General features: G+C 59.2%; 7 protein-coding genes and 1 pseudogene across 7 annotated transcripts in view; 6 read left to right on the top strand and 2 right to left on the bottom strand.

Moving 5' to 3' along the window:
* Positions 1-94: 94 nt before the first annotated feature.
* ACA1_331970 (RhoGEF domain containing protein) lies at positions 95-2,772 on the bottom strand (the record flags this gene model as incomplete). Its single annotated transcript, XM_004367685.1, is given in 13 exon segments — positions 95-237; positions 300-618; positions 708-806; positions 890-983; positions 1,080-1,171; positions 1,260-1,367; positions 1,461-1,568; positions 1,655-1,812; positions 1,974-2,158; positions 2,233-2,316; positions 2,437-2,497; positions 2,582-2,675; positions 2,686-2,772. Coding segments are annotated over 13 exon segments (1,632 nt in total), but the record flags the coding sequence as incomplete, so codon positions are not given.
* A 908-nt stretch (positions 2,773-3,680) lies between these two features.
* On the top strand, positions 3,681-6,272 carry ACA1_331960 (zinc finger, c2h2 type domain containing protein; the record flags this gene model as incomplete). Its single annotated transcript, XM_004367684.1, has 11 exons — positions 3,681-3,767; positions 3,804-4,000; positions 4,155-4,571; positions 4,651-4,838; positions 4,933-5,081; positions 5,169-5,287; positions 5,375-5,547; positions 5,621-5,745; positions 5,878-5,983; positions 6,047-6,107; positions 6,185-6,272. The coding sequence occupies 11 exons, from the start codon at positions 3,681-3,683 to the stop codon at positions 6,270-6,272; spliced, it is 1,710 nt and encodes a 569-aa protein (XP_004367741.1).
* Positions 6,273-6,381: 109 nt separating this feature from the next.
* Positions 6,382-8,272, top strand: ACA1_331950 (RNA recognition motif domain containing protein; the record flags this gene model as incomplete). Its single annotated transcript, XM_004367683.1, has 8 exons — positions 6,382-6,469; positions 6,567-6,618; positions 6,745-6,864; positions 6,988-7,094; positions 7,245-7,330; positions 7,491-7,566; positions 7,718-7,822; positions 7,917-8,272. The coding sequence occupies 8 exons, from the start codon at positions 6,382-6,384 to the stop codon at positions 8,270-8,272; spliced, it is 990 nt and encodes a 329-aa protein (XP_004367740.1).
* A 419-nt stretch (positions 8,273-8,691) lies between these two features.
* ACA1_331940 lies at positions 8,692-14,837 on the top strand (annotated as a pseudogene).
* A 653-nt stretch (positions 14,838-15,490) lies between these two features.
* Positions 15,491-19,707, top strand: ACA1_331930 (leucine rich repeat domain containing protein; the record flags this gene model as incomplete). Its single annotated transcript, XM_004367682.1, has 13 exons — positions 15,491-15,824; positions 15,894-16,037; positions 16,162-16,203; positions 16,289-16,416; positions 16,582-16,731; positions 16,847-17,860; positions 17,929-18,059; positions 18,170-18,270; positions 18,395-18,576; positions 18,616-18,915; positions 19,023-19,106; positions 19,176-19,263; positions 19,385-19,707. The coding sequence occupies 13 exons, from the start codon at positions 15,491-15,493 to the stop codon at positions 19,705-19,707; spliced, it is 3,021 nt and encodes a 1,006-aa protein (XP_004367739.1).
* Positions 19,708-19,810: 103 nt separating this feature from the next.
* Positions 19,811-20,748, bottom strand: ACA1_331920 (uncharacterized protein; the record flags this gene model as incomplete). Its single annotated transcript, XM_004367681.1, has 5 exons — positions 19,811-19,971; positions 20,055-20,169; positions 20,233-20,333; positions 20,404-20,440; positions 20,530-20,748. 5 exons carry the CDS (start codon positions 20,746-20,748, stop codon positions 19,811-19,813), a joined length of 633 nt encoding a protein of 210 aa, XP_004367738.1.
* Positions 20,749-20,978: 230 nt separating this feature from the next.
* On the top strand, positions 20,979-22,450 carry ACA1_331910 (HCNGP family protein; the record flags this gene model as incomplete). Its single annotated transcript, XM_004367680.1, has 6 exons — positions 20,979-21,270; positions 21,361-21,428; positions 21,548-21,671; positions 21,788-21,904; positions 22,038-22,299; positions 22,405-22,450. 6 exons carry the CDS (start codon positions 20,979-20,981, stop codon positions 22,448-22,450), a joined length of 909 nt encoding a protein of 302 aa, XP_004367737.1.
* Positions 22,451-22,981: 531 nt separating this feature from the next.
* The window catches only part of ACA1_331800 (uncharacterized protein), a gene marked incomplete at both ends in the record, with an annotated part of 2,861 nt that continues 1,240 nt past the window's right edge, over positions 22,982-24,602 (top strand). Inside the window, 6 exons of the mRNA XM_004367679.1 lie at positions 22,982-23,282; positions 23,378-23,523; positions 23,645-23,770; positions 23,897-24,010; positions 24,141-24,234; positions 24,366-24,496. Of these exons, the coding sequence (XP_004367736.1) occupies positions 22,982-23,282; positions 23,378-23,523; positions 23,645-23,770; positions 23,897-24,010; positions 24,141-24,234; positions 24,366-24,496 (912 nt within the window). The remainder of the gene's footprint in view (positions 23,283-23,377; positions 23,524-23,644; positions 23,771-23,896; positions 24,011-24,140; positions 24,235-24,365; positions 24,497-24,602) is intronic.

Raw genomic sequence — 24,602 nt, 5'->3', positions numbered from 1 at the left:
CGATTACCGGCGCCATCCAGTTTGGCCATCACCATCATTATATGCGAGTCGACACGAACGAGCACAGGCGTGTGTGGGTGTTGTGTGTGGTACCGGCTCGGTGCTTGCGGGACATCTCTCGGGTGATCTTGAGCTTGGCCAGGTCGGTCAGCCAGCTGTGACGATCCGTCGCGGACGCCGCTGTGAAGCGCGCCACCGTCTGGCCTTTCTCCGACACGAGTGCGAACCTCAGGTGATCTGCCCAACCCACCATCAGAAACCACCGCACACGGCACACGCACGTGTGATGCTGGACGTACCGCTCATGTCGGCGCTGGGGTGGAGCTGGGTGATGTCGTAGGCCGCGCGTAGCTTGAGCGGCGTGTCCGGGTTGTGGGGGTCCTTGGGCTTGGCGACGAGCAGCAGGTCGCTGCAAAGGAAGACTTCGTAGTTCTTGGGCAGGCCCTGCTGTCGCCTCCGGGGCGACTTCTTCCCGTCGCTCGCGGCGGTGGTGGTGGAAGGGTAGGCGTAGGGGGGCACACGACCGGCGCCGCCGCCCTGGGTCGCCGGGGTCGGCACGCCCCACGCCTGACAGATCTCCACCGACATGCGGCAACTTCGCACAAACTTCCGATTGGGCTGCACAATCTGTTGTGTATCGCGTTGTGTGTCGTGTCGTGTCAGACGGAAGTTGGAGAGAATATGGTGGTACGAAAGCGGCCGCTGACCTGCAGCTTGGGGTGGAGCCGGTTCTGGATTTCGATGACCTTGGCGATGTTCTCGCTCTCGCGGGCTCTCTTCTCGATGTAGTCCGCGACTTGGCTCACCTGTACAGGTGTGTTATTACAAACAGCGACGAGTGAGACTTCAGCACACACAAGCACACCGAGGGGAGAGGAAGTGATAAAACCTGTTGGGCGGCCTTTTGGATGTTGTTGTAGTCCTTGTGGTCTGGGTCAGTGCGCTTGAGCAGGGCGTTGAGCAGCAGCAGATACCGAGGAACTCTGGCGGTGAGAAGATGGCGTAAAATGTCAGCCAGATGCCGCATTGCAACGCATACGACCAGTTGTCGTCAAGGGGCTCACCCCCGGGCGACGCACCTTTGTACAGGCTGGATGAGGAAGCTTTGGATGCCCAGCGACCCGATTTTGTCCCTGAAGAGCAGTGCGGCCGGATCCACCGACCAGGGAGCCTGCTCACCCCACGCAGAGAGATGGTCAGTGTTGGTGTGTGGTGTGTGGTGTGTGTGGTGTGTCGTGTGTGGTGTGTGGTGCGAGTACATCGAGGAACTGGGCGAAACGTGTGGACTTCTTCTTTCGTTCGGCTAGCTCCCTCGTAGCCTTGCTGTAGTTGGTCACGTACTGGGTGTAGACCTTGAGGAAGAATCCCTGGAATGTGCGGCCAGCAGCAGATGAGAAATGATGATCAAAGCTAACGTCTAGTCACACGTGTTTACTGAGAGCTCAACAGTTGGTACGTACCAACTGAAGGAATATGTCTCCGAGTACTTGATGAGGTCCCCAGGCGTACACTCGAGGTCGTAGTTGGGCCAACACCTGCTCCGTGTAGCCGTGGATCACCTTGATGTCCTGTATAACGATATCATATGATAATATATAATCGACATGTCAGATCACTTTAAACATTGTATTTGTTGTGTGGATGCGCAATGTACCCCGTAGAGTGCCTTCATGCCTGACATGGGCGCATTTTCTGCCCACGTGTGCATCTTCTTCAGGTAGACCTGGATAAGGATCTGGAGGTTCTGAGCATACTCCTTCTCCGTGTCGTACAGCTCCCGCGCGATCTTCTCCCTATGCCGAGCATTCCGCACTGTTCACACACACACACACACACACACACACACACACACACACACACACACACACACACACACACACACGACACGCGTGACCGCACACGACGCACGGCACCCCCACGATAAATTGTCAAGTTAGCTCTGATTCGTGATACGCGTGTAGAGGGAGACGCACGTTTGGCGTTATAAACGCGCTGTGCATGCCACGAGCGGAACACGGACTGGATCTTGATGGCGGCGGCCGTACGCTCCTCGGACACCGACCCCGCAAAGCTGCTGAACAGGGGCAGACCTAAAGAGGAGCCGCCGCTCATCGAGGCTTTCCTTGTCTGCGGCCACTTGGCCAGGATTTTCGATGCTCTGTTGTTTGTAAGACGAAAGGCAGCCGGTGTGAGCCACCACCGACCAGGCTGGGTGCGTTTAGTGGTGCATACCGGAGGCGGTGCGCGGGGCCGAGGAAGGGGATGCGCTGCTTGATGCCCCATTGCACCAGCTGCTGTCTCAGGACCTGGTCGGCACTGGGGCTACGCACTCGACAGCCCTCGGCCGCTGCCTTCTTCTCCAAATGCTCTAGGCACGCACTTAAAGCCAAGGGGGAATGAGACTTCCGTAGCAAAAATTATGTGGGGGGGGCATACAGGAGCTTGGGCAGGTTGTGGTCGTAGTACAGCTCGTCAACAGTGAACCTGCTCGCCAAGCCTGCTCGTCAGGGCCAAAGGCAAAATAAAAAGAAACCAGAAAAGAAAAAAACAAAATAACCTGCCGGCAATAGAAGGGGCGTACTGATGGTGGGGAGGGATGCCGAAAGAGGTGCAGGCGTTGAGGAAGTGACGAAGTCGCGCCCGATGCTGAAGAATGGGAGGAAGGTGGGCGGTGGCTGGGCTCACCACAGACGGGCGCAGGGTCACGATGAGGCGGCACAGTCGCTCTCCGTCCTTGAGCAGACCGCACAGGCCCGCACTACTCCGCTCCATCACGTCCTCTTCGTCCTCGCCACCAATGACCCGGCAAATCCATGCCCACAAGGCCCATTCCCTGATGAGGAGTCGCTCCACCTCCTCCCTTTCTTCTCTTGAAGGAGGTGGTGGAGCATGCTTGGTGGCTCTGTGTGATGTTGTAGTGGCGGTGGCAGGGCTGTGTAGAGTGTTCAGCTGCTGCATGGTGATGGCGCTGTGTCTAGGAAGTAGAGGAAGAGGCGAAAGTGAAGTAGAGACTGGGCTCAACGACGAAGTAGAGGCTCGTTGTTGCGCGACACCTTTGAGAGGGGGGGCTTCGAGTAGAGGAGGGGCTGTACAGTAGAGACTCAGAGGCAGGAGACAACGAGGTGGAAGTAAAGAGGCGGGGCGGAGGCGAAGAACAGAGAGAGCTCGACGATGAAGGTGGCAGCAGAGCCTTGCTCCAGACCAACAGCTGAGGGGAGAAAAGCGGGTGCAGACTCTTTGCCGCAAAGGCGCTGTAGAGGGGACACCGAGATGAGGCATCTGCCCACATGTGGCCATACGGCGATTTCGCAGCAATTCCGGCGGAGGAGACACACGGAAAACAGCCACAAATTTCGTAAATTCTTGAGCCCAAAGCTAGGAGAACGCCAAGAATGCGTTCACAGAAAATACCACGAGAAATGCAAAAGAAACCGAAAGAGAAAAACAGCGTTCCTTAAGGAACAGCGCCCGTTGACGCTCGTTCTCTGAGAGCCTGACCACCTTCCACGCAGCCGGTACCACGATGCCCCTGTCTTGCCCCTATCCCTCACCTCGATTCAAAGATAGATCTTTTTGATTTTTGTTTACGCTACACAGACCGATTTGATCAGCAGGAGACGGCACCACAGATGTCGGGAGCGGGCAGGCGAGGAAAGGGCGCGAACGGGAACAGGAAGAAGATGAACCCGCGGGCCAACAACGAGCAGGTGGAGGAGCTGGACGAGGTGCGCAAGCAGATGAAGGCCGACTACGCCAAGAGGTCGCAGGTACCCCAGTCCGTGCTGCTGTCACACGCCGCCCAGCTGCCGCCTCCATCGACCCGTCATGGCAGCGACGCCGACGGCGACGACGACAGCGTTGATCACGGCGGAGAGCGCGTGCGGTGGCTGCGCGACTTTGCGGCCGTGCTGGAGAACGTCTACGCACTCCCGTTGGACGCCTCCATCTCCTCCACCTCCGCCGAGTGTCGCCAGTTCATGGACAAAGGCACCTCCCTCCTGTCACCGCACTCGACCGCACACGCACGACACGACGCACGACGCACGACGCACGACACACACACAACACGACCAACGATACACGGCCAACATCATTCTTTATTGACTCTCGTTGACGTCCTTCCCAGGCGTGTGGCTAGTGCCGACGACGGGCAGCTACCTGATCAGCGCGATCATCTCGCGTCGTACGGATCTGCCGGACGACATAGACCACGGCGACGAGCCCGACCCGTCCACCGCCTCCGCTGCCGACGAGCAGCCGCCGCCGCCCCGCGTCGTGCTACGCTTCATCGAAGGCGTCAACGCCGCCGCCGCTGCCGCTGTCGAGTGGCGGTTCCCGGTGCAGCAGGGCCTGGAGGCCGAAGGTGATGCCACGTCATCATCATCATCGGCCGGCGGGCAGGAGCACCAGGTGTGGATGGCGCGCGCCGTGGCTGATCAGCGCAACCGGGACACGTCGGCGATGGCGATCGATGTCCAGTGCAGGCGGCGTGCGGCTGATATGCGCGGGCGGGTCGAAGCCGAAGAGGCCCGGCGAAAACGACACGGCAAGCAGCACTTCCACTTCCCACGGTAAACTCTCTGTGATCACGCGCGTGCGTGTGTCGTGTCGCGTGTCGTGTCGTGCTGATGATGGTGATGGTGATGACAGGGTAAATGATCTTATGAACACAAAGCTGAAAAAGAACAAAGAGAAGCTTGAAGTGGTGGAGGCCGAGGAGCGCGAGCGGCGGCAGCGACTCGAGGCCGAGCGCCAGGCGTCGCCATCGGTCGCCGAATTCTTCGGCCGCCTGTTCCGCCTTCGCCAGGGCGCCGCCATGCGCATCGGCCTCACCGATCGTACGCACCACCATGCCACGCCACACTCCGTACAGCCGCCTCCTTAACAACCCACCGCACGACCCGCACACGACCCGCACACAACACGACACAGCGCACGGCAACGCGTTCCGGTACAAGGTGACGGTGACGGTGGCGATGATGGGCGAGCTCACCAACTACACGGTCGGTGCCAACGGGCGCGAGATGCGGTTCGCCAGCTGCCAGCTGGCCAAGCCCTTCGGCTGCTTCCAGACCTGCAAAGTACTGCCGCCGGCCACACGGGGAGAGAATGCGTGGAATGCGCCGAGTTTTGTTGACCAGTGGTGGGTTGGGGGTGGTCACGTACAGCGCTTCGGCAGCGGGCAGCAGCTGATCCACCACATGTGGGCCAAGGGCCTACACCGCCCGCCCGTCAGTGACATTTCACCCGAGGCCGCCAGCCCGGCCCATCGATGCCCTCAGTGCAGGTGACAACGCAACGCACCACCGCACACGCACACACACCACCGCACACGTGTGTTTTGAATGCTTTTACGTGCCGCACACGCACACAGCAAGTCGTTCGGATCGGAGCAGGCGCTGAAGGCGCACAGCGACACGAAGCTGCACGTCAGGTGCGAGGAGTGCGGCAGCAGGTTCCGCAACGAGGACATGATGCGGCAGCACTGCAAGGACAAACACCTCCGCGACCAACGATTCAAGGAGGAGGGGATAACCTCCACGCCATGTATGCAACACGCACACCTGTCGTTGGTCGTGTCGTGTCGCATCGTCTCACCTCTTCTGATTGGTGCACGTAGGGTGCTACAAAAAGCAATACGCGAAGGCGATACCGTTCTACTGGCCGCGGCCCAAGTTCTGCTGCGAGATGGAGGGCTGCGGCCGCGCGTTCATGTCCACCGAACAGCTCTCGCACCACCACCGCGTACCCCCTCCCCGCCGTGCCATCAACACACACACACACACACCGCACATAACACACACACACACACACACACACACACACACACACACACACGGTTCTCAACTGGTGTCTCGCGTGTTCGCACACGCACAGAGTGTGAAACACTACAAGTGTCAGGAGTGCACAAAGATGTTCGAGAAGCGGACGCACATGTTCCGGCACTACAAGGCCAAGCACGACCCGGCCGTCTACCAACAGGGTACATACGCCCGGCGTCGACAAAGAACGCACTGGGCATTGTCAACTAACCTGAGCCGCGCAGGTCTGGTGGACCGACTGCAGGCGAAGCTGACCAGGGTCAGGAGCAGCATGGAACGCGAAAGGTACCCACATATTCGTGTCGTGCGTTGTGTGTCGTGTGTCGTGTGTCGTGTGTCTCACCGCGGTGGATGGTGATAAGATTCGGCACCATGCGATGGGCGGAGAAGAAGGAGAAGCTGGAGATCAAGCTCGCTCGAGCCATGGGCCTCTCCCTCGATGAGGTATAACTCACATCCAAGCCCGGTGGCCATGGCTAACGCTATCGCACGACACACGCCACACGCCACGCCACACAACACACAATGATGATAATGGTCGAACTAGTTCCGAATCAAAATGGCGATCCAGCCGGTGGTCACGGAGGGCGCCAAGATGGAGAAGTCGCCCACCTCCCAATCGGTTATCAACATCGTGCCTCCGCGAGGTTCGTCTTCTCCTGTCGATTGGGCTACAAAACGAAACGACCTACTTGAAAAGGTCGCGTGCTGCTGACGTCATCCCTCGTTCGCTCGTCTGCGCAGACCAGTGGGAGTTCATGCAACGCATTCGCACCCTCCACGTAAGCGAAGCGCGGTAACCTTCATTCCCTCACTGCGCACACATGGCACACGCGACACACGCGGCACACGAGACACCTGCATGCCTGTACGCCATGGGAGCGAGGCTGAGTCGACATTCTTGTGTGTTGCGGTCGCTCAGGTGCGGCCCGCACATTTCCTTCGTGGAGCCGTTCGTGATGCCCCAGCACTACGGCGAGGCCGTCAAACTGCTCACCCCGGTCCTTCGCAACATCGAGCCCTTCGAAGTTGTCCTCAGCGAGTATCCACCACCTCCACCTTCCTTTGCCCTTCCCCTTCTAACGACACGCTCGCTTGTGTGTGTTCTATGTGTGTGGCGTGTATGTCTTGTGTGGCGTGTGTCGTCGTGTGTCGTCGTGTGTAGGGTGAGTTATTTGCGGCATGACAAGAGCACGACGGTCATCTTGGCACCTGATTATGAGAGCAGCATCGTAAGTCTCGTCGGTGCCATTCTTAGGATCTTCCCTCAATGTATGTCACCTGCTTTCCTTTCACACGTCTTGTGCGTGTCGTGCGTGTGCGGTGGTGCGTGTGCGTGTGCGTGCGTGTCGTGCGAGTGACGACGACGATGATCCGATGTGTGTGTGTGTGTGTGATACATTGCTGACGGCTCCTCTGCAGGCTCGGATTTGCTGTCTCGTGGCCAGGGCAGGGGGGCTGGGCAACTCCAGTTCGTGCCTCATTTCACCCTCCGCAAGTTCCGCCAAGTACACACACGAGCCCGCCCTCCAGCACGCTTTTTGTGGCGCACTCATGCAAATGATGTGTCTTTTGTCGTGTCGTGTCGTGCAAGAGCAGGAGAACTATAGCTTGATGCACGACGTTGTGAACCACTACAACGAACAACTCCAAAAGAAACCCATCAAGTTCATGCTCAAGGAGATCTACATCCTCAATCGCATCAAGGGCGACCCATTCCAGGTGGCCCACATCATCCCCCTCGGTACTACTCTTCCATTCCGTTCCGTTCCGTTTCCTCTCACGCTCCCTCCCCACCACCCCTGCCTGGGTGGCCGCACACTAACTTGACGCAACGCACCACCGCACGCGCACACCTGCACGACACACACACGTCACGACACTCACTCGCGCAGGCGATCCCAAGTTGCACACGCAGCCCTATTTCGGCCCGGGGAGCCCCGGCACCTTTGGCACGGCTGAGGAGAGCACTCCCCTCGGCCGCTCCCTGCTCATTGGAGGTACCACTTCTCTTCTGTGCGCGTGCGTGTCGTGTGTCGTGCGGTGTGAGTCGTGTGCGTGTGGCGCTGACTAGGTGTTGTCGACAACATGCAGGCATCCCGCAGCGGTTGGAGGAGTCGGTGGTGCAGTCGGCCTTCGAGGTGCTGGGCTTCGTGCCCAAGGACGTGGAGGTGGTCAAGAACCCCGACGGCGCCCGCCGCAGCTGCGCGGTGGTCGAGATGGCGACCGTCGACGACGCCCGGCGCGCGCTGGAGACCTTCGATGAGGTCGTCGAGGCCCACCTGGCCGAGCTCACCGAGCTGGGCCTGCAGCCGCGCTCCCTCTACCTGCGCCACATGCCGGAGATGGTGTTCCCGGGTCCGCCGGGCGACTGCTGCTCGCACCGTCACGTCAAGCGCGAAGACGTGGACCCGCCCGAAGACTGGGAGAGCAGCGCACAGGATGATTAGAATTCCTAAAGTCGACAATATAAAAGTATTTCCCTCTTTTTCTTTTTGTCATTCAATTATTATTAATAATAATTGAATGACAAAAAGAAAAAGAGGGAAAGAAAAGATGGAGGACCAGAAGGGGAGGGGGCGGGGCGGATTGGTGTCGTCGTATGGGTCGTCCTATATCATCAACCTGTCCGGTTCTACCTCCTCCGCTCCTTCTTCGCCCAAGATGTACCCGGTCGATCACGATTACGTATCGACTACGCCGCGACTCGGCGAGCCGCTAGGCGACGCATCGACCTGCCCACACCACGAGAAAACCACCACACCACCTCCATCTGCTGCCCGGCCGCAAGATGCGAGTAGCGGCTACAATCACAACTTTGGAGATTACTACAGCGACAAAGAAAGAACGGGCATGAAGAAGCAAGCAGATGCTGATGTGGGAGTTGCAACCCCCAACGCCGTGCCACAACCACTTCGTCCTGTTCCGTTGGGCAGGTCGCGACTTCGTAGTGCATTACACAGTGCTTCATCTTCATCCTCTACTCGTGCCAGCACCTCCACCACTACTTCGACGCCTCAAGCCCAGCCACAGCCGCAGCCGCAGTCGCAGCCGCTGACACCACAAGACGAGGCCGAGCGAGTGCTGGAGGAGGTGAAACGGCTTGTGGCGGCCGAGAAGGACGAGGCGCTGCTGCTGCAGCTGTGCGCGCACCACCTGGCCGGTGCTGGCGGCGGTACGGGCCTACGCGAGGCCCTCATCCACGCTGCCATCGCTGCGGACCTCCCGCGTCGTCTCTCCCTGCTGGCTGCTCTCCAGGTAGAGCGCTACACAGCTGTTATCTTCTTCTGCCTTCTACTACTTTCGTGCTCAGAGACTACGTGATGTGATCGTTGATGGGTGTGTCGTGTGTCGTGTGTCGTGTGTCGTGTGTCGTGTGTCGTGTGGCACGCAGAGGAAAGTGGAGCTGTCGAGGGCGTGGAACGAGCGGTTCCAAAGAGTGCTGCAGGAGCCTGACTCGGTGGCCAAGTTCAAGAAGCTCTCCAACCTCGCGCAAAACTTCGTCTTCACCGCCGAGCAGGTACTAGGAAGCCTCGACTACAGTGGAGATGTCGTAAACTAATCAGCGTGTGTGCTTTCTTTCGTGCAGTACGGGCGCATCATTATCGAGGAGTACTACTTGCCACTACATCAAAAGACACTAAAGCCAGGTGCCACCATATCTCTTCATCGCTTGTGGACTCACCGCACTGGCTGTTGATTACAATTGCAAATGTGGCTGGCTATTGACCTCTCACTTTGTTTGCTGCGCGTGCCAATCGCAGTGGCTCTTGGCGGTCAGGCTGGTGGCGAAAAGTTTATATGCTCGGGGTAACCCTGTCTGCTCCCTCTCGTTTTCTCTGACAGCAGCTCTGTGCCTTGCCACTGTCAATAGCTCACACACTCTCTCCTTCATTGCCTGATGTTTGTTATTCGTGCAGCATTCTGTTCAAGTTTGCAGCGGACACCTCTGCAATGTATCGTGGTATGGAGGGTGCGATGAAAGCTGCGGGTACGTTCACTCGCTCGTGTGTGTCGAAGCCCTTCTCAGACCAGACCACAATAAGACGACTAGTTGCTGTATCTCATGCACGGCCTTTTGTCAGGACACGAACTGCAGGGCCTCATCAACTATTTCAACTGTAACATAGAGGGCCTCACCGTGCCTCTCGGTACCTTGCCACTCTTGCCCCTTCAACTCTTCTGAGCACATGTCAATCAACTCTGAACCGAATCGGGGTCCAACGGTGCCGCAGTTGCGCTGATCGACTACCGCGGGTTCCGGTTGGTCGCCATCAGCCTGCTGCCCATCTCCAAGGAGACCATCATCTACGGCTGTGCGAATGGTTCGTAGAAACCGTTTGCTTCTTGCTTGACCACGCGTAGACTCACACAGAGCGCAAATGTTCTCCAGCCGGCAAGCCCGGCCTCAAGGTGTTCACCAAAGACGCTCGGTGCAACCAGCTGATGAAGCTCGCCGCCGAGAAGCTTCGGCTCAAAGAACACGTACGACAACCTCTGCCTCTTAAGAGCGCACTTTGTCTTCGTTCCACCGCACTTACAGTAAGCCCATGGGCTGCTACACATGTCTATTTTTCTGGGTCGCAGACTGCTGGGTCGTGGCTGAGTAATGCGCGATTGCACGCGCCGGTCGACATCGAGGTCCACCGAGGCTACGATGACCGTCTGTATATTGTCGACGCGGCTAGGGTACATGCGCTCGCTCGCAATGCAAGCACATTCCACATATCTGTGTAAATTGTGTAAATTGCTCATATATATACATGTACATGTATGACCGCAGGTGTTTCCGCCAGAGTTTCCGGAGGAGGGACATCCGCACCGCATCTGGTTTCAGCTGCTGCGACCCGAGCTCCTGGTGCGCTTCGACACTCCGCTGTCGAGCGACGCCTTCAGCGGCTTCGCCAGGCCTGACCCGCAATGGCGACACAACAACAACGAGGTACGTCGCGGAGGCTTGCACGACTTACGTGGCTAGGTGGCTTATGTCTCTTGTACGACCATCGCAGGTTCGCCGCGCGACCGAGAGGCTCTTCATGGAGGTGGTACCCGACTTCGTGCGCGAGATGAAAGTGCGCCTGTTTGGTGAAAACTTTGCGCTCACGGTACACTTCTTTTCCGCACACGGCCGTGCACCACACTACCTTACTCACCTTCATTCATCTGCTTTGTGCAGGACGACGAGATCTCTCTGAGCGACATGTCCGATTTTTCGCCCCTGAGAAGAGTACGTAGCGCTCGGGCCTGTTCTCCTGCTGATCTTACTATTGTGTACCTTTATTGTTTGTTCTCACACGCTTCATTCATTTCTGCGCAGAGCATTCTCCAACGGCGGATGGACATGGCCGAGCAGAAGAACGGCGATGAGTGGAAGGACATTCGAGCGCTCATCGGACAGTACAACCTCACCCAGAACATACATCGAGCCGGTATCAATCTCAGACACCTGGTACGTACAGGCAGTTTGTCCGTGTGTGCTGCCGTGTGTCTGGTGCGTGTCGTGCGGTGATCGCTTATAATCTCCTGGTTCAGGGCCGAGTGCGAGCGCTGGTGCGTCATGCGGGACTTCGTAGCTTTCTCCTTACGGAGATGGTGGCGCGAATGGCGAAGCAGATCCTGCGCCAGCGGTTTCGTGTATACCTCAAGCCCAAGGAAACAATTTCCGCGCAGGTGGGTCTCTCCCCGAGCAACTGAATGACCCCGAATGCGAATCGCTAACAACGTGGTGTGTGTGTGTGTTTCGTGTGTGTCGTGTGTGTGTTGCGATTATGATGACAACGATGGTGATGAACAGAAAAAAACGTTTGATGAAGAGCAGGAGTACGACCACGAGGTGGACGGCGAGATATCGATGATTCAAGTCGTTGTCGACCTCTTCAACGAAATCATGTGCACTGACTGCGCCGAGGAGGAGGCCATGGCGAAGCGGTTGGCCGCGGCCGCGGCGCACCAGCCAAGCCCCGGCCCCAAACGCAAGCGCCGGCCCTCAACACTGTCGAGGCGCAAGTTCTTGAGCGACGCGAAAGAGCGATCGCTAGCGAGGTCGCCGTCAACGACCACAGCGCCCCCCTCCCAACACCTGCAGGTGCCTGAACGGCATGCACCGCCGCAGGTAGAGCAGCGCCGAGAGCCGGAGGGAGAGATCAACTACATCTCTGCGGACGACATCCTCCGCGGATCGGGGGACACTAAGACTGAAGCTACTTCGCAGTTGCCGCTGCGGGCCGACGGCATGTACGACGCGGTTCCGCACGCGCCCCACGAGACGGCCGCACCATCCAAGCCGACGCCGGCGCCGGCGCCAACAGCGGTGCTGGCCTACGATCTGCTCACCGATGCGCTCGCGCAGAGCAACGGCAGCGTCGACAAGAAGGGCCACGAAAAGCAGCAAGACGACGACGATGAGAAGGAAGAGGAAACGAAAGACACGCGCGCAAGAGCTGAATCGGCATCAGGGCTGCGTCCGGCATCGTCGCTTCTGCGCGGGGTGCAGGAGTACCGCGTCGACGTGAACCCGCAGGGCGAGCAGGAGCGCTCCTACGACGACGTCACCGACGCCTTCTCCGCTCCGTATTCGCCTCCGCCGTCGATCTCCTCCTCCTCCACTGCCACTACCACGACCAATCCGCCGCGACCAATCGATGCCTACAATTTTGAGCCTTCAGACGACTCGGCGGCTGAAGCCACGTCATCGTCATCGTCATCGTCATCGTCGCCACCTACAGCCGCAAGGGACGTCTACAACGTGGCCGTCGGTGGCTATAATGCGGGCGGCGCCACCGCCAGCGCTGGGCCGGTGTCGCGCCGTACGGGACTCGGCGTCGGCGCAGCCGCTCCGATCCCCACAGTCAGCACCGCCACCGCCACCGCCACCGCCACCGCCACCGCCACCTCCACCACCGCCGGCGCCAGTGCCGCACCGCCGGGAGAGCAGCGAGAGAGCAAGTTCTGGGACGAGGCGTGGAAGCAGGCCTTCGAGGACAAGTTCTCGCTGGGCCTCGACAGCGTCGAAAAGTCGAAGGGCCGCTACTCGCTGGGCCACCCCCAGTGCCTGGCCAACGAAGTACGCGCACACGGCCCTCTTTTTTACCTTGGTATTTGAGGCATGTGGGCGTCAAGATATTAATTGTGTGGCCGTCGCGTGGTGATTTCAAGGTCGATCTCAAGCTGCTGCTGTTGCGGATCAGCGAGATGTGCGGCGTGACGCTGCGCAAGGACACCCACGCCCTGCTGCAGGGACCCGAGCCCCTCTCCAGCGACTTCGAGGTACAAAGCCGCCCGCCCGGCCCTCCCTTCTCATCTCGCCTGTGCTGGTGATGGATTCTTACGAGAGAGTGGGCGCTTTGCAGTTCGTCCCTGTCGACGTGGAGAGTATCACTTCAACGGTACGCACCGCACGCACACGCAAAAACCAACGCACATGCAACACGCAAAAACAAACGCACACGCACACACGCACACACGCCTGAACAACATGAACAACAGGTGAAGCACTTCAATATTGTGGACTTTAGCGAGGCCCAGGCTCTGCATCTGCGAGCCCGTGAGAAGGGCAAAGGCCGGGAACAGATGCGCCTGCTCGAGCTCTCCTCGCAGAAGTTCGAAAAGGTGTCCACCCCCTTTTCCTTTTTTCTTTTCTTTCTATTAATTTGTGCTTTCGCGATTGACCCGGCGCTGCGAACCGGTCCAGGCTCTCCAATCGGCGCCCAACAACTTCGTCACGCTCTACCGATGGGGACGCGTCTGCGTGCTGCAGGCCAAGCTCCAAAGAGGTACTCGCATCGACTTGATCTGGTGTTAGTGCGTGTGCGGCGTGTGTGTGCGTGTGCGGTGTTGTTGACATTGCGTCGGCTCTTGTTACTCCAGGCCAGGAGCGCGAGGCCAAGCTGCTGCAGGCCTACGAGCACTTTGCGCGCTCGGTCGCCGTCCACCCTCTCTTCTCCCCCGCCTACTTCGAACTGGGTACTGCCCGCTGCTCCACTGCACCACTTTGCTGCTTGCTTGCAGATTAAACGTCGACGCGGCAAATGCAGGCAAGGTGCTGCTGAAGCTGGGCTTCCTGTACGGCGGCGGCTACGTCATCAAGCGCGAGGAGGGCGGCAAGGTTGGGTCGGGCAAGGTCGGCTCCTCGAGCGAGGACCGCGGCCAGCAGTCGGCCAACGAGCGGATCGACAAGATCAATCAGGGCAAGCAGCGCCAGAAGCGGCACGAGCTCATCCGCCAGAAGTTTCTCGAGGCCAACCACGAGCTCAAGAAGGCCCTCGCCATCGACGCCCAGCACGGCCAAGACGTCGGCCGACTGTTCGAAGAGGACGATGAAGGCGAAGATGACGACGACAATGAAGATGACGACGACAATGAAGATGACGATGACGATGACGACGACGACAGGAAGAGCCACCGCACGAGCGTTCCGGCGTCCAAGCTGGTGTCGCTCTTGCTCGAGATCGCGCGCAGGTGCTACCAGAAGGCCGTCGCGCCGCTCCCGCCAAGGTCGCATTCCTCGCTGTCGACATCCGACCAAGATGTGGTAACGCAGGCGGCCGCGAGGAAAAAGAAAAAGGCGGAGCGGTACTGGAAGGTGCTGGCGACGCTGGTCATCTGCGAGGCCGTGCACCAGCACCTGCGTCAGACGGCGTCGGCGGCCCCGTCGCCGGCCGTGGTCCGCATGGCGTCGGCCGGGCAGCTCAGCTCCTCGCCTTCGCGCTCCAACGTGCTTCGCTACTCGCACAACTCTGGGCTGAACAAACCGCCGGTATCGCGCTCTTCGTCAGGTAGGTCAATCCCTCTCGATGTGTGTCGCGTGTCGCGTGTCGCGTGTCGCGTGCCGTGTGTCGGGCGTTGTGTTGATGATGTTCTACTTTTCGCCACAGAGCGAGGTGGCGCGCTGGAGAAGTGCATCGTGTTGTGGTTGGAGGCGATGACGGAGTACTATCGCCTGCTCACGCGCAAGCACTACTTCTCCCACCTCATGTCGGTACGTACCGTGGCCCCTCCCCGCCTGCCCCTCACTAGACTCATTGAATCGCGTAATCTTCAGGGAGGAATGGCGACAGCCTTTCCACACACGGGCTCCGCGTGCGTCTTCGAGATCTATCATTTGGTGCGCCACCGTCCTCTCTCGTTCTCTGCTCGTCGTGTTATCAAGGCACCCACCCACACGCAAGAAGGAAGTACGCTGATCAACCGCGTTGCAAACGGCCCAGACGACGGAATTGCTGCGCTTGCGGCCGGAGAAGTATCGAGTGTGGATCACGGAGTGGTTCGTGCCCATACTTGTCGAGGAGTCCAAGCTGCACACCGCCATACACTACCCGCTGAGCCAGATCTACCAAGCGCTCGCCGAGTTCTATCACTTGTACACCTCCCCTCGCTCCTATCACGTGGCGCGCGCGCGCGCGCGCGCACACACACACACACACACACACACACGACACATGACACACAGCTTCTTATTCTATTGTGTCCGCGCAGTGCAAAGAAGCAACACTTCCGCCTCGAGCAGATCCGGAGCCTCCTGGGTACGCTCCCGTAGTGCGAATTGCAAAGCGCAGCTGAGGAGGGCTGAAAACGTCGGCGTTGAGTTATTATTATTATTGTTATTATTATTGATTTGGCGCCTATCTTGAATTCCGGCAGAGTACGCCAAGTGCCAGAAGCCGGGCCGCATGGTGAACGTGCTTAAGAAGGCGGCCAAGCTCTTCTGCCTTCTGGATCCCGAGATCATGGACCGGGAGGACAGCCAAGTGGTCATGACCAGCTCCGCCAAGCTGCCGGTGCCGGCGTCGAACCACGACCACGACCACGACCATCATGACGAGGACGACAGCGTGAGCGGGGTCACCCGACAGCAGCAGCTGCTCCTGTCGCTCATCGAGGGCTTCCTGGAGGCCAACGAGCTCTACCTGTTCCTGGAGATGTGCTGCTGGTCCACGCCCCTCAAGGACCAGTTCATCGAGCTCCTGGGGCACCGCGAGCAGCTCCGAAATTCGCGCCTCCCGGGTACCGCACACGCACCGCACACACCGCACACATGCTCGCCTTGCTGACAACGCGTTGTCGTTTCATCAGCGGAGGAACGGTCGCCTGCTGTGCTGGTGCAGAAGGTGGTGTGCTCCGGCTACCATTGGCTGCGGGATTGGTCGCTGCTGGTGCTCGCCGAATGCGCGTGGGCCATCACCCAGCTCGACCTCAGCCGATGCGCCTACCTCACCGGTACATGCCTCCCGGCTTTTCCCGCCTTCTCTACGCTTCTTCTTAAGTCGTGGTGTCACCGTTTCACCGTTTCACCATTTCCGTCATTTCCGTGTGCATGTGCGGTGTGTGCGTGTGCGTTTAGATGGAACCTTCCAAGTGCTCTTTGGCGAACGATACGACACTGGTACATAAACTCTCATCAGAAGAACATCACATGTAACCGAATGCGCAACGGCTCAACTTTTGCTCGTATGTTTCCAATATTGTAGTGCGGTGGTACTGGAAGGACCCGTTCACGTTGCGATTGGAACAGCCCGGCTGGAAGGAGTTCTCGCTGGACAACACTGCAAAGCTCGAGGAAGCCTACCAGTCCTTCCACGCCACCGGGCAAAAGGAGGTCCGTGTCTCCCACACCTATTCACATGGTCCACAACACCACACACACCACACACACACACCTATTCACGTGGTCCACACCACACACACATACACACGCGACACACCACACCCATCACGCACGCACAACACCAGCGCTTGCTAAAGTCATGGATGACCGGTGCAGGGAACCAAGCTGAGGGTCATGACCGAGGAGCCGGCGCAGCTGTTCCTCGTGAACGTGCGAAAGATGACCCAACGCAAGTACTTCGACGTCTCCCGCAACGTGCTCGAGCCCAAGCGACTCAAGGTCCGGCGTGCAGTGCCTTCCCTGCGGGTACCGTGCCTCCTTCCTCGACTCGTCCATGCACGCACACACGCCCACACGCACACACGCACACGCACACGCACACACTCACAACACACACCGCACGACCGCACACACGCAACAGGCCAACACACAACCGCCGTTGCCCAGCCTGGAAAGTTGCGATTTGTCGCACACGTCGATTACGGGCAACTCGGTGGATATTCTGATCAACCGCTGCCCGCGGCTGACAACGCTCAACCTGAAGAACTGCGCCATGGTGACCCACGTGCTCGAGGAGGACCTGCCCAGCCACCACTTCACCCAGAAGCGGGTCTGGCAGCAGTTGCGGCTCAGCGGATCACAAGACGGCGAAGAAGGAAACGAAAACGAAAGTGAAGAGAAGAGCGAAAGCGAAAGCGAAGGAAAGAAGGGCGAGGAGGCAGAGGCGACTGCCGCTCGGCCTCCTTCGAGGGGCGCGTTTGTGCTGACGTGGCTCGATCTCGAGAGCTGTCCGCTGGTGCACTTCACCGAGATCACGCTCGGGCTGCTGCCCAACCTGCGCCACCTCAACCTGGCCTACACCAAGGTGTCGGGCCACTGCCTGAGCCGGCTCGCCGCCTGCTGCCCGGCCCTGGAGTCCCTCAACCTCACTACCAACGACTACGTCACCAACGACGTGTGCACCACTTCGTTCGCTCGGCTGCCGCGGCTCACCCATCTGTGCCTCAAGCACTGCCACCGGGTGTCCGACGCGAGCCTCGAGCAGTTCCTACCGTCAGCCGCGCCCGGCGGCAGCGGCGGCATTCACCTGCACGCGATCGATCTCTCGCGCAACAAGAACGTGACCGACGGCATGCTGGTGCAACTGCTCAAGCGCATGTCGCACTCGCTGACCGAGCTCAAGGCGCGCGACTGCGAGAAGATCGCGTTCTCCCGCATTCTGCTGCACGCGCTGGTGCCCGGCGCGATGCCGCGGCTGCGCACGCTCGACCTGTACAACTCGGGCAACCGGCCGGGCCTCACCGCGCAGACCGAGCGGACCGCGCGCGTGTTCCAGGCGCACACGCTGGTCTCCATCTATCAGCTCCTCGTCGCCAAGCCGCCCGTGCCCCACCCCGCCCTCACCTCGCTCGACATCGGCTCCTCCGAACTCAATGTACGCCGCATACACGACACACACGACACACACACACGCTCATTAAATGGTGACTTCCACATACTCAGGATAACAGCCTGGGCGAGGTGGTCAAGCGGCTGCCCCACCTGGAGTACCTGAGCGCGGCCAACGTGCGAGGCATCACCGGGACCTGTCTCGCTCTGATTGCTCAGCATTGTCCCAACCTCACCTCTCTCAAGTACGCTCTCCGCCACACACACACACACACACAATCAACACTGACTGCGGGCCAATCTTGGGAGATGACCAGCCGCTCATGATTATCTTTCTTTTCCCCGGGCGGTGCAGTTTCAGCAATTGTAAGAATGTGAGTTCAGCGCCCGTGTACAATTATCTGCCCAAGCTGACGGCTTTGCGCGTGATCGAGCTGGCCGGCCTTCCCAACATGGGTACACACCCGCCCCCAAACACACGACATGACACAGACGGCACACACAGACGGCACACATGACACACGCGACACCGCACGACAATGGCTGATCACTCACACATCGCTTCCGTTGCTGCCGCTAGGCGATCGAACGACAGAAGCGATCGCCGAGTGCAAGATGCTGCAGGTGGTCCGGCTGTCCTACTGCGAAAACCTCACCTCGCAGGCACTCGTCAACCTGGCCACGCTGCCGCACGCCGAGGTGCGACCACAGCCCCTGCAGCTCTCCTTCGACATGCGCCCGCTCACGTCTCCGTGGTTGTCGGTGACCACACACACACACACACACACACACACACGACAGGAGCTGGACCTGCGGTTCTGCCGTCGGGTGGGCGACGCCGGGCTGCTGGCCCTCGTGCGCGCCCACGGCGTGAACCGCAAGCTCTGGAAACGGCACCAGCTGCTGGCCGCTAGCCACCTCCACACCGCCAGCTCGGCGGACGGCGAGGAGGAGGAGGAGATGACCGACGATGATGATACTGCGGCGGCGGCGGCGGCGAGCGCGGCGCAGTGCCACTCGAGGCTGCACACGCTGCTGCTGGCCGAGTGCAGCCTCCTGTCCGCACGAGCCTTGTCGTTGCTCTCCACCATTCCCTCCCTGGTGCGTGCCCAGGAAACCCGCACACGGCGCGCAACATAGGGCGTGTTGTGTTGGCTGTCGGCTCACTCACTGTTATGTGTGTGTGTGTCGCGTGTTGCCATGATTAGACGAAGCTCAACATCGGCAGCTGCAGCAAGGTCAGCGAGGCGGCCGTGCTCAAGCTGGGCCAGTACCTCCGCGGCATGAAAGAAGTACGTCTTGTCTGCTGTGTGTGCGCTCGTGCGCTCGACCATTGCTGACCCTCGTGTGTGTGTCGACAGCTGACATTGAGCTGCCTGCCGATCAGCAACGAGGCCGTCATGTACGTGGTGGAGCACTGCCCGCGACTGCACTTCATCGACCTGCGGGGTGCGTTCTTTTCTCTGATCACATCAAGATGCGACGCAACGTTGTTTTTTGACTGACAGCGCGTCATGTGTCGTGTCGTGTCGTTGGTCGTGTCGTGTGCCGTGTCGTATGTGTCGTGCAGGCTGTATGGAGCTCACGTACGCGCTCAAGGTGTGGTTCATGTCTCGCTTCCCGCACATGCAGGTGGTGTGGCCGACCGGCATCATGCGCATCAAGTTCCCCAAGGCCCTGCGCCTTCCCTCCTCCGACCCCTCCCTGCCGCCGTCCTCTTTCTCCTCCTCGTTGCCGCCGCCGCTCGCCCACTCGGCCTCGCCGCAGTCGGTCCACCGCGACACGGCCCAGGAGCTGAACGAGGCCACCTCCGGCCCGGGCCTCATCTCCTCCCAGCTCCGAGGTCGCGTGGCCCTCCTCGAACGCGCCTTCAAGAAGGCCAATCCCTACTAGAGCCCATCATCATCGTCATCCAGCACCAGATCACTGAAGAAAACAATCATCAGCTTGACAAAGGCAATAGTCACTACTGGAATGTGAGGAATGATCATAGTTTTTATGTGTCGTTATTACGCTTGTTGACGAGCGTGCCGCGTGAGGCCTTTTGGGCTTTGTTGGTCGGCTCCTGTTGTCCGCGCAGCTCGTCGCGCACGCGCATGAGGATCTTGCCCAGCATGTTCTTGCCCGACCCATCGCCGCCATCGCCCCAGTAGCTGTCTGCAGCCCGCACGACACGTGTCCCACATCAGCCCCACACCATTGTTTTTTGAATAGGTCCGATCCGAGTAGTTCGTAAGTACCAGCGGAGGTGTGTTCGACGAGGAGTGCGTCGCCGGTGTCGAGCAGCGTTCGTCGGATGCTGACGTGTTGGCTGAACTTGGCCAGCACGCACTTGTACATGTAGTCATCCTTCACCTGCGGTTGTTGTGGTTGGTTAGCACTGTAAACGCTACCAACCAATCAAAACGCAGGACATACCTTTTCCCAATCGGCGCGTCGGGTGGCCTTGTGGCTGCGGCCCAGCTTCTTGGCCCGTGCCGGCGTGTCTGCGAGTCGGATCGTCTCCTCCATGGGCGTGCCTGGAGTAATGTTGCGATATATATCATCATCAGTTGCCGTGGCGCCTTGTCATCAGGAGTGCATTCATACCTGCAAACTTCTGCGCCTGGAAGTAGTGCTCAGTCGTCTGCACGTTCCAATGTTAATACAACATTGTTAGTTTGTTTATTAATTAGTTTATATTTATTAATATAAAAAATTGAAGGTTAGGTGTACCGGCCACTGCTTGCCTCGTAGGAGAATGGGGTGGGCGGAGAAGTTGGAGAAGCAGCCGTTGGCATTACGTGCGCCGTAGAACTTGATGACGCTCTCGCCATCACTCGCGCACGATGCAGCAGGCCCCGATGACGACGATGACGACGATGACGACGAGGGTGCCGACACAGGCGCCGGCGAAGATGGCGGGATGTACGTGGCCTTGAAGTTGCGCTTCATCTATGTTGGTAGTGCTCCCTTGTTGGGCCTCCCCTTTTGTTTTGTCCCCTCTTTTTCGAAAAAGGCGCCCAATGAATAAAGGGAAATGAATTCGGGTAACTGGCGTCAAGAAATTGAAGAGAAAAAGAAGTGAGTGAAGAAAAGGAAAGGAAAAAGAAGAGAAAAAGCCACGCGCCAAACACGGAAGGTGGGCCAACGGCAAGGAGGTGATTGTTGGAAGAAGAGAGAAGATGAGCGGACTGTTGGGGCTCTCGTACGACCATACGGAGGACGAAGAGGAGGAAGAGGAAGAGAAGAAAGAGGAGGGCGGACTGGTCGCTTACGATCACGTCGAAGAAGGTGAAGGTGAAGAGCGATCTACATCGCCCCACAAGCGGCGACGCGTAGCGGAAGGTGAGGAGCAGCGAGATGACCAAGAAGACCAGAACGGCGCAGCGAGAGATGAAGACGAGGAGGCCGAGGAGAGCAGAATGGAAGAAGATCACAAGGCCGATTTTGAGGATCAGTCCTTCTACACCAGAGGTGCGCTTCATTTCTGTTCAAATCACTGATTTGTAATCAAATTAAATCACACTTTCTTTTATTTTAATTAACGTTATCGTTGACCTGTAGATGGCCGATCGTTGATGGAGTTGATGCTGCCACCACGACCTGCACGACCACCCGATGCCTCGCTTCAGGTACTACTCACTCACTTACATATCCCTCACTCGTCTCCGTGGCCTGCTTGCGGTGAGCTCACTCGCGTGCGGTGTGTGCGGTGGTGCGTGCGGTCGTGTGTGCGTGTGCGGTGGTGCAGGGCAAGATCGTTCAGTTCCATCGGCTGCGAAGAGAGGGCCGTGCCAAGAGCATCAACGAGAAGATCCGGCACGCGCGCAACTTCAAGAACCCCTACATGCTCAACTGGCTCGTCTCCCACTGCGGTAACCACCTCTCCACCTCGTAACACGCACACACCGCACACACCGCACACACCGCACACACCGCACAATGCGGGATATAATAATAATAGTAATAATAATTAATAAATGTTGCGCAGGGATCGACGAGACGGGGTCGAACTACCCGAAGGAGCTGTTCGACCCGGCCGCCATCCGGCGCGAGGCCGCTGAAGTCATGGAGCGCCAAAAGCGCCAGAAGGCCGCCGCCCAGCAGAGTACACCCCACCACCACCCATACCACCCCACTTACATCACTTTAGCTCACCACCTTTTGTGTCGTGTCGTGTCGTGTCGTGCGTGTGCGGTGGTGTGTGTCGTGTCTTGTGTGCGGTGGTGCGTGTGCGGCAGATCGTACGGCGATCGATTTCACGACGGGCGAGGGAGCGGGGTCGGCGGGGCTGCAGGCCGGGGGCGTGGTGGTCCCGGGCGGCGCGGCGGCGGCGGTGGGCCTTGGGATTCCGCGGCCGATCGTGAAGGTGGTCGAGGGCACCAAGCGGCCGCGGAGCAAGTGGGACCAGGGCGAACCCGCCGCCGGCGCCAAGCCCGGAGCGTCGCAACCCGCCGCCACGACCACGACCACCACCAGCGGCTCCCGATACGCCGAATACGCGTACGCACATGTGTGTCGTGTCGTGGTGTGTCGTGGCGTGTGCGGTGTGTGCGGTGTGTGCGACGGTGAGGCTCACAATCGAGCGCGCGTGTGTGGACTTGGCAGGCTGGCCAAGAAAGCGGAGATCGAGGCGAAGCTGCGGCAGAAGTGAGCAATGGAAGGTGGTGGCGGCGCTGCGATGTACACCTCCACCGGTCGAACTATAGTAGAGGCCTATTTATTGGAGCACTCGCACACACACGACACAACACACGCGCACGACACACACACACACACACACCACACGACACGACACGCGCACACGACTGCACTCGCGCCAGGTGTCTCTTCGTTGGTGTCGTTCGTGGTTGGTGGCCCGATTTTAATTGCGGCCAACTGGCACGCGCCGCTCAGGAAAAGTCGCACGACAAGCCCGGCGCCGCACCACTTCCCCAACCCTTTGCTTTATTGCGCTCCTCTTCCTCTTCCTCTCCTCGTTCTCCTCTTCATCATCGTCATCCCGATCATCGTCGAGATTCAAATCTCAACGATTTTACGTAGGATTTGGTCAGACAGTCTCTCAACCAATCTCGTTCATCAACAGCCTCACCGTCATCTTCAATCTTGATCGGGATCACTTCACTCCTTCCCCCTCCACCACCACCACCCTCAAAACTGGCGACTTCTCCTTCCTCGGTCCATCATGTCGATCAACAACTACCGACACGCAAAAAATCTTGGTGGTGGTGAAGCCGAGAACTCAACGCAACATCATCATCTTCATCAACCACAACAAGATGGAGCCGCTACCCGCGCCGGCGGCGGCGAGGGCCGACCGCTCCTGGTCGTCGACGACACGCTCAAGTCCGGTGGTGGCCGCCCGTGGTGGGCCTTCTGGCAGCGCCGGAGCCGAGCAGCCAGCCCCGCGACCGAACTCGACGGCGACAAACAGATCGGCACCTTCGGCAGCGTGTGTCTCCTCATCAACTCCATAACTGGACCCGGTTCGGCTCTCTCTCTCTCTCCCCGCGCGTGCGGCGTGTGTCATTCATCCCTCACGCGTGTGCGGCGCGCGTGTGCGTGTGCGGTGTGCATGCAGCGATTGTGTCGATTCCGGTGGTGGTGCAGGAGGCCGGGTGGGTGACGCCGCTGGTGGCGGTGGGGTTCATGTGGGCCGTGTGCCTGCTCTCGTCCCTCCTCCTCGTTCACTCCATGGCCCTCGTGCCCGGAAACAGCCGCTTCCAGGTCTCTCTCTCTCTCGCCCCTCACCGCACTCGCGCGTCGCACACGCGATCTCACGCACGCGCGTGTGCGGTGGTGTGTGTGCGCTGGTGCGGTGTGTGCGCTGGGCGTGTGCGGTGTGCAGGGCAAGGTGGAGCTGACGACGCTTGTGAAGTTCTTTTTCCCGCGGTGGTTCTACCTGATCGTGCTGCTCATCCTCATCGTCTCGCTCTTGTCGCTCATCATCGCCTCCCTCATCGTCTCCGCGCAGGTACCCCTCCACTCATGCCGCACACACGCACAGCACACATACACGCACACGCACACACCGCACACGCACACACACGCACCGCACACGCGCGCGCGTTGTTGATGATTTGTGTGTGCGTGTGCGCAGACGCTGGATTTTGCGTTCGTGGCGGTCAAGGCGACCTGCGCGGTGGAGTTCTACCCCGATTTCGGGTGGACGTGCGTCGAGACCGCCGGCAAGGACATCACCCCCTTCGGCGACGTACGTGCCTCGCGTGTTGTGTGTCGCGTGTCGTGTGCGGTGATACGTGGGGTCGTGCGTGTCGTGTGCTGCCGTGCGTGTCGTATGCGACGCGTGTCGTGTACTGCCGACCTGACGTTGCCGTGCGCAGTCGTACGTGCTATCGCTGGGCATGATCGTGATTCTGTTGATCGTGGCCCCCCTCGGCTACCTCAACCTCAACAAGAACATCATCGTCCAAGAAGGTGAATTGGCCCTCTTCTCCGCCGCCTCCATTGTTCGCCCGCGTTCTGCTGACACGCCACATGCCACACGACACGACACACGACACGACACACGCACACACGACACGACACGACACGCACCGCGATCGTAGCGGCTGTGGTGTCGTTGATCGCGATCGTGATCTTGTGGACGGTCGACTTCTTCCGTAAGGGCGTCGAAGGCAGCATCCCCGTCGTCACCTCGTCCCAGACCAACGTGCTCGGCACCATCATGTATGCCCATGTCTGTCGCACGACACGCACACACGCACACACGCACACTCACACGCACACGCACACGCACACGCACACACACACACACACACACACACACACACACACACACACAC

This window comes from Acanthamoeba castellanii, assembly GCF_000313135.1.
Source record: "Acanthamoeba castellanii str. Neff unplaced genomic scaffold scf7180000084578, whole genome shotgun sequence".
NCBI lineage: Eukaryota > Discosea > Longamoebia > Acanthamoebidae > Acanthamoeba > Acanthamoeba castellanii.
The sequence above is the reverse complement of the archived record's forward strand: the minus strand, read 5'-3'. Positions and strand labels throughout refer to the sequence as shown.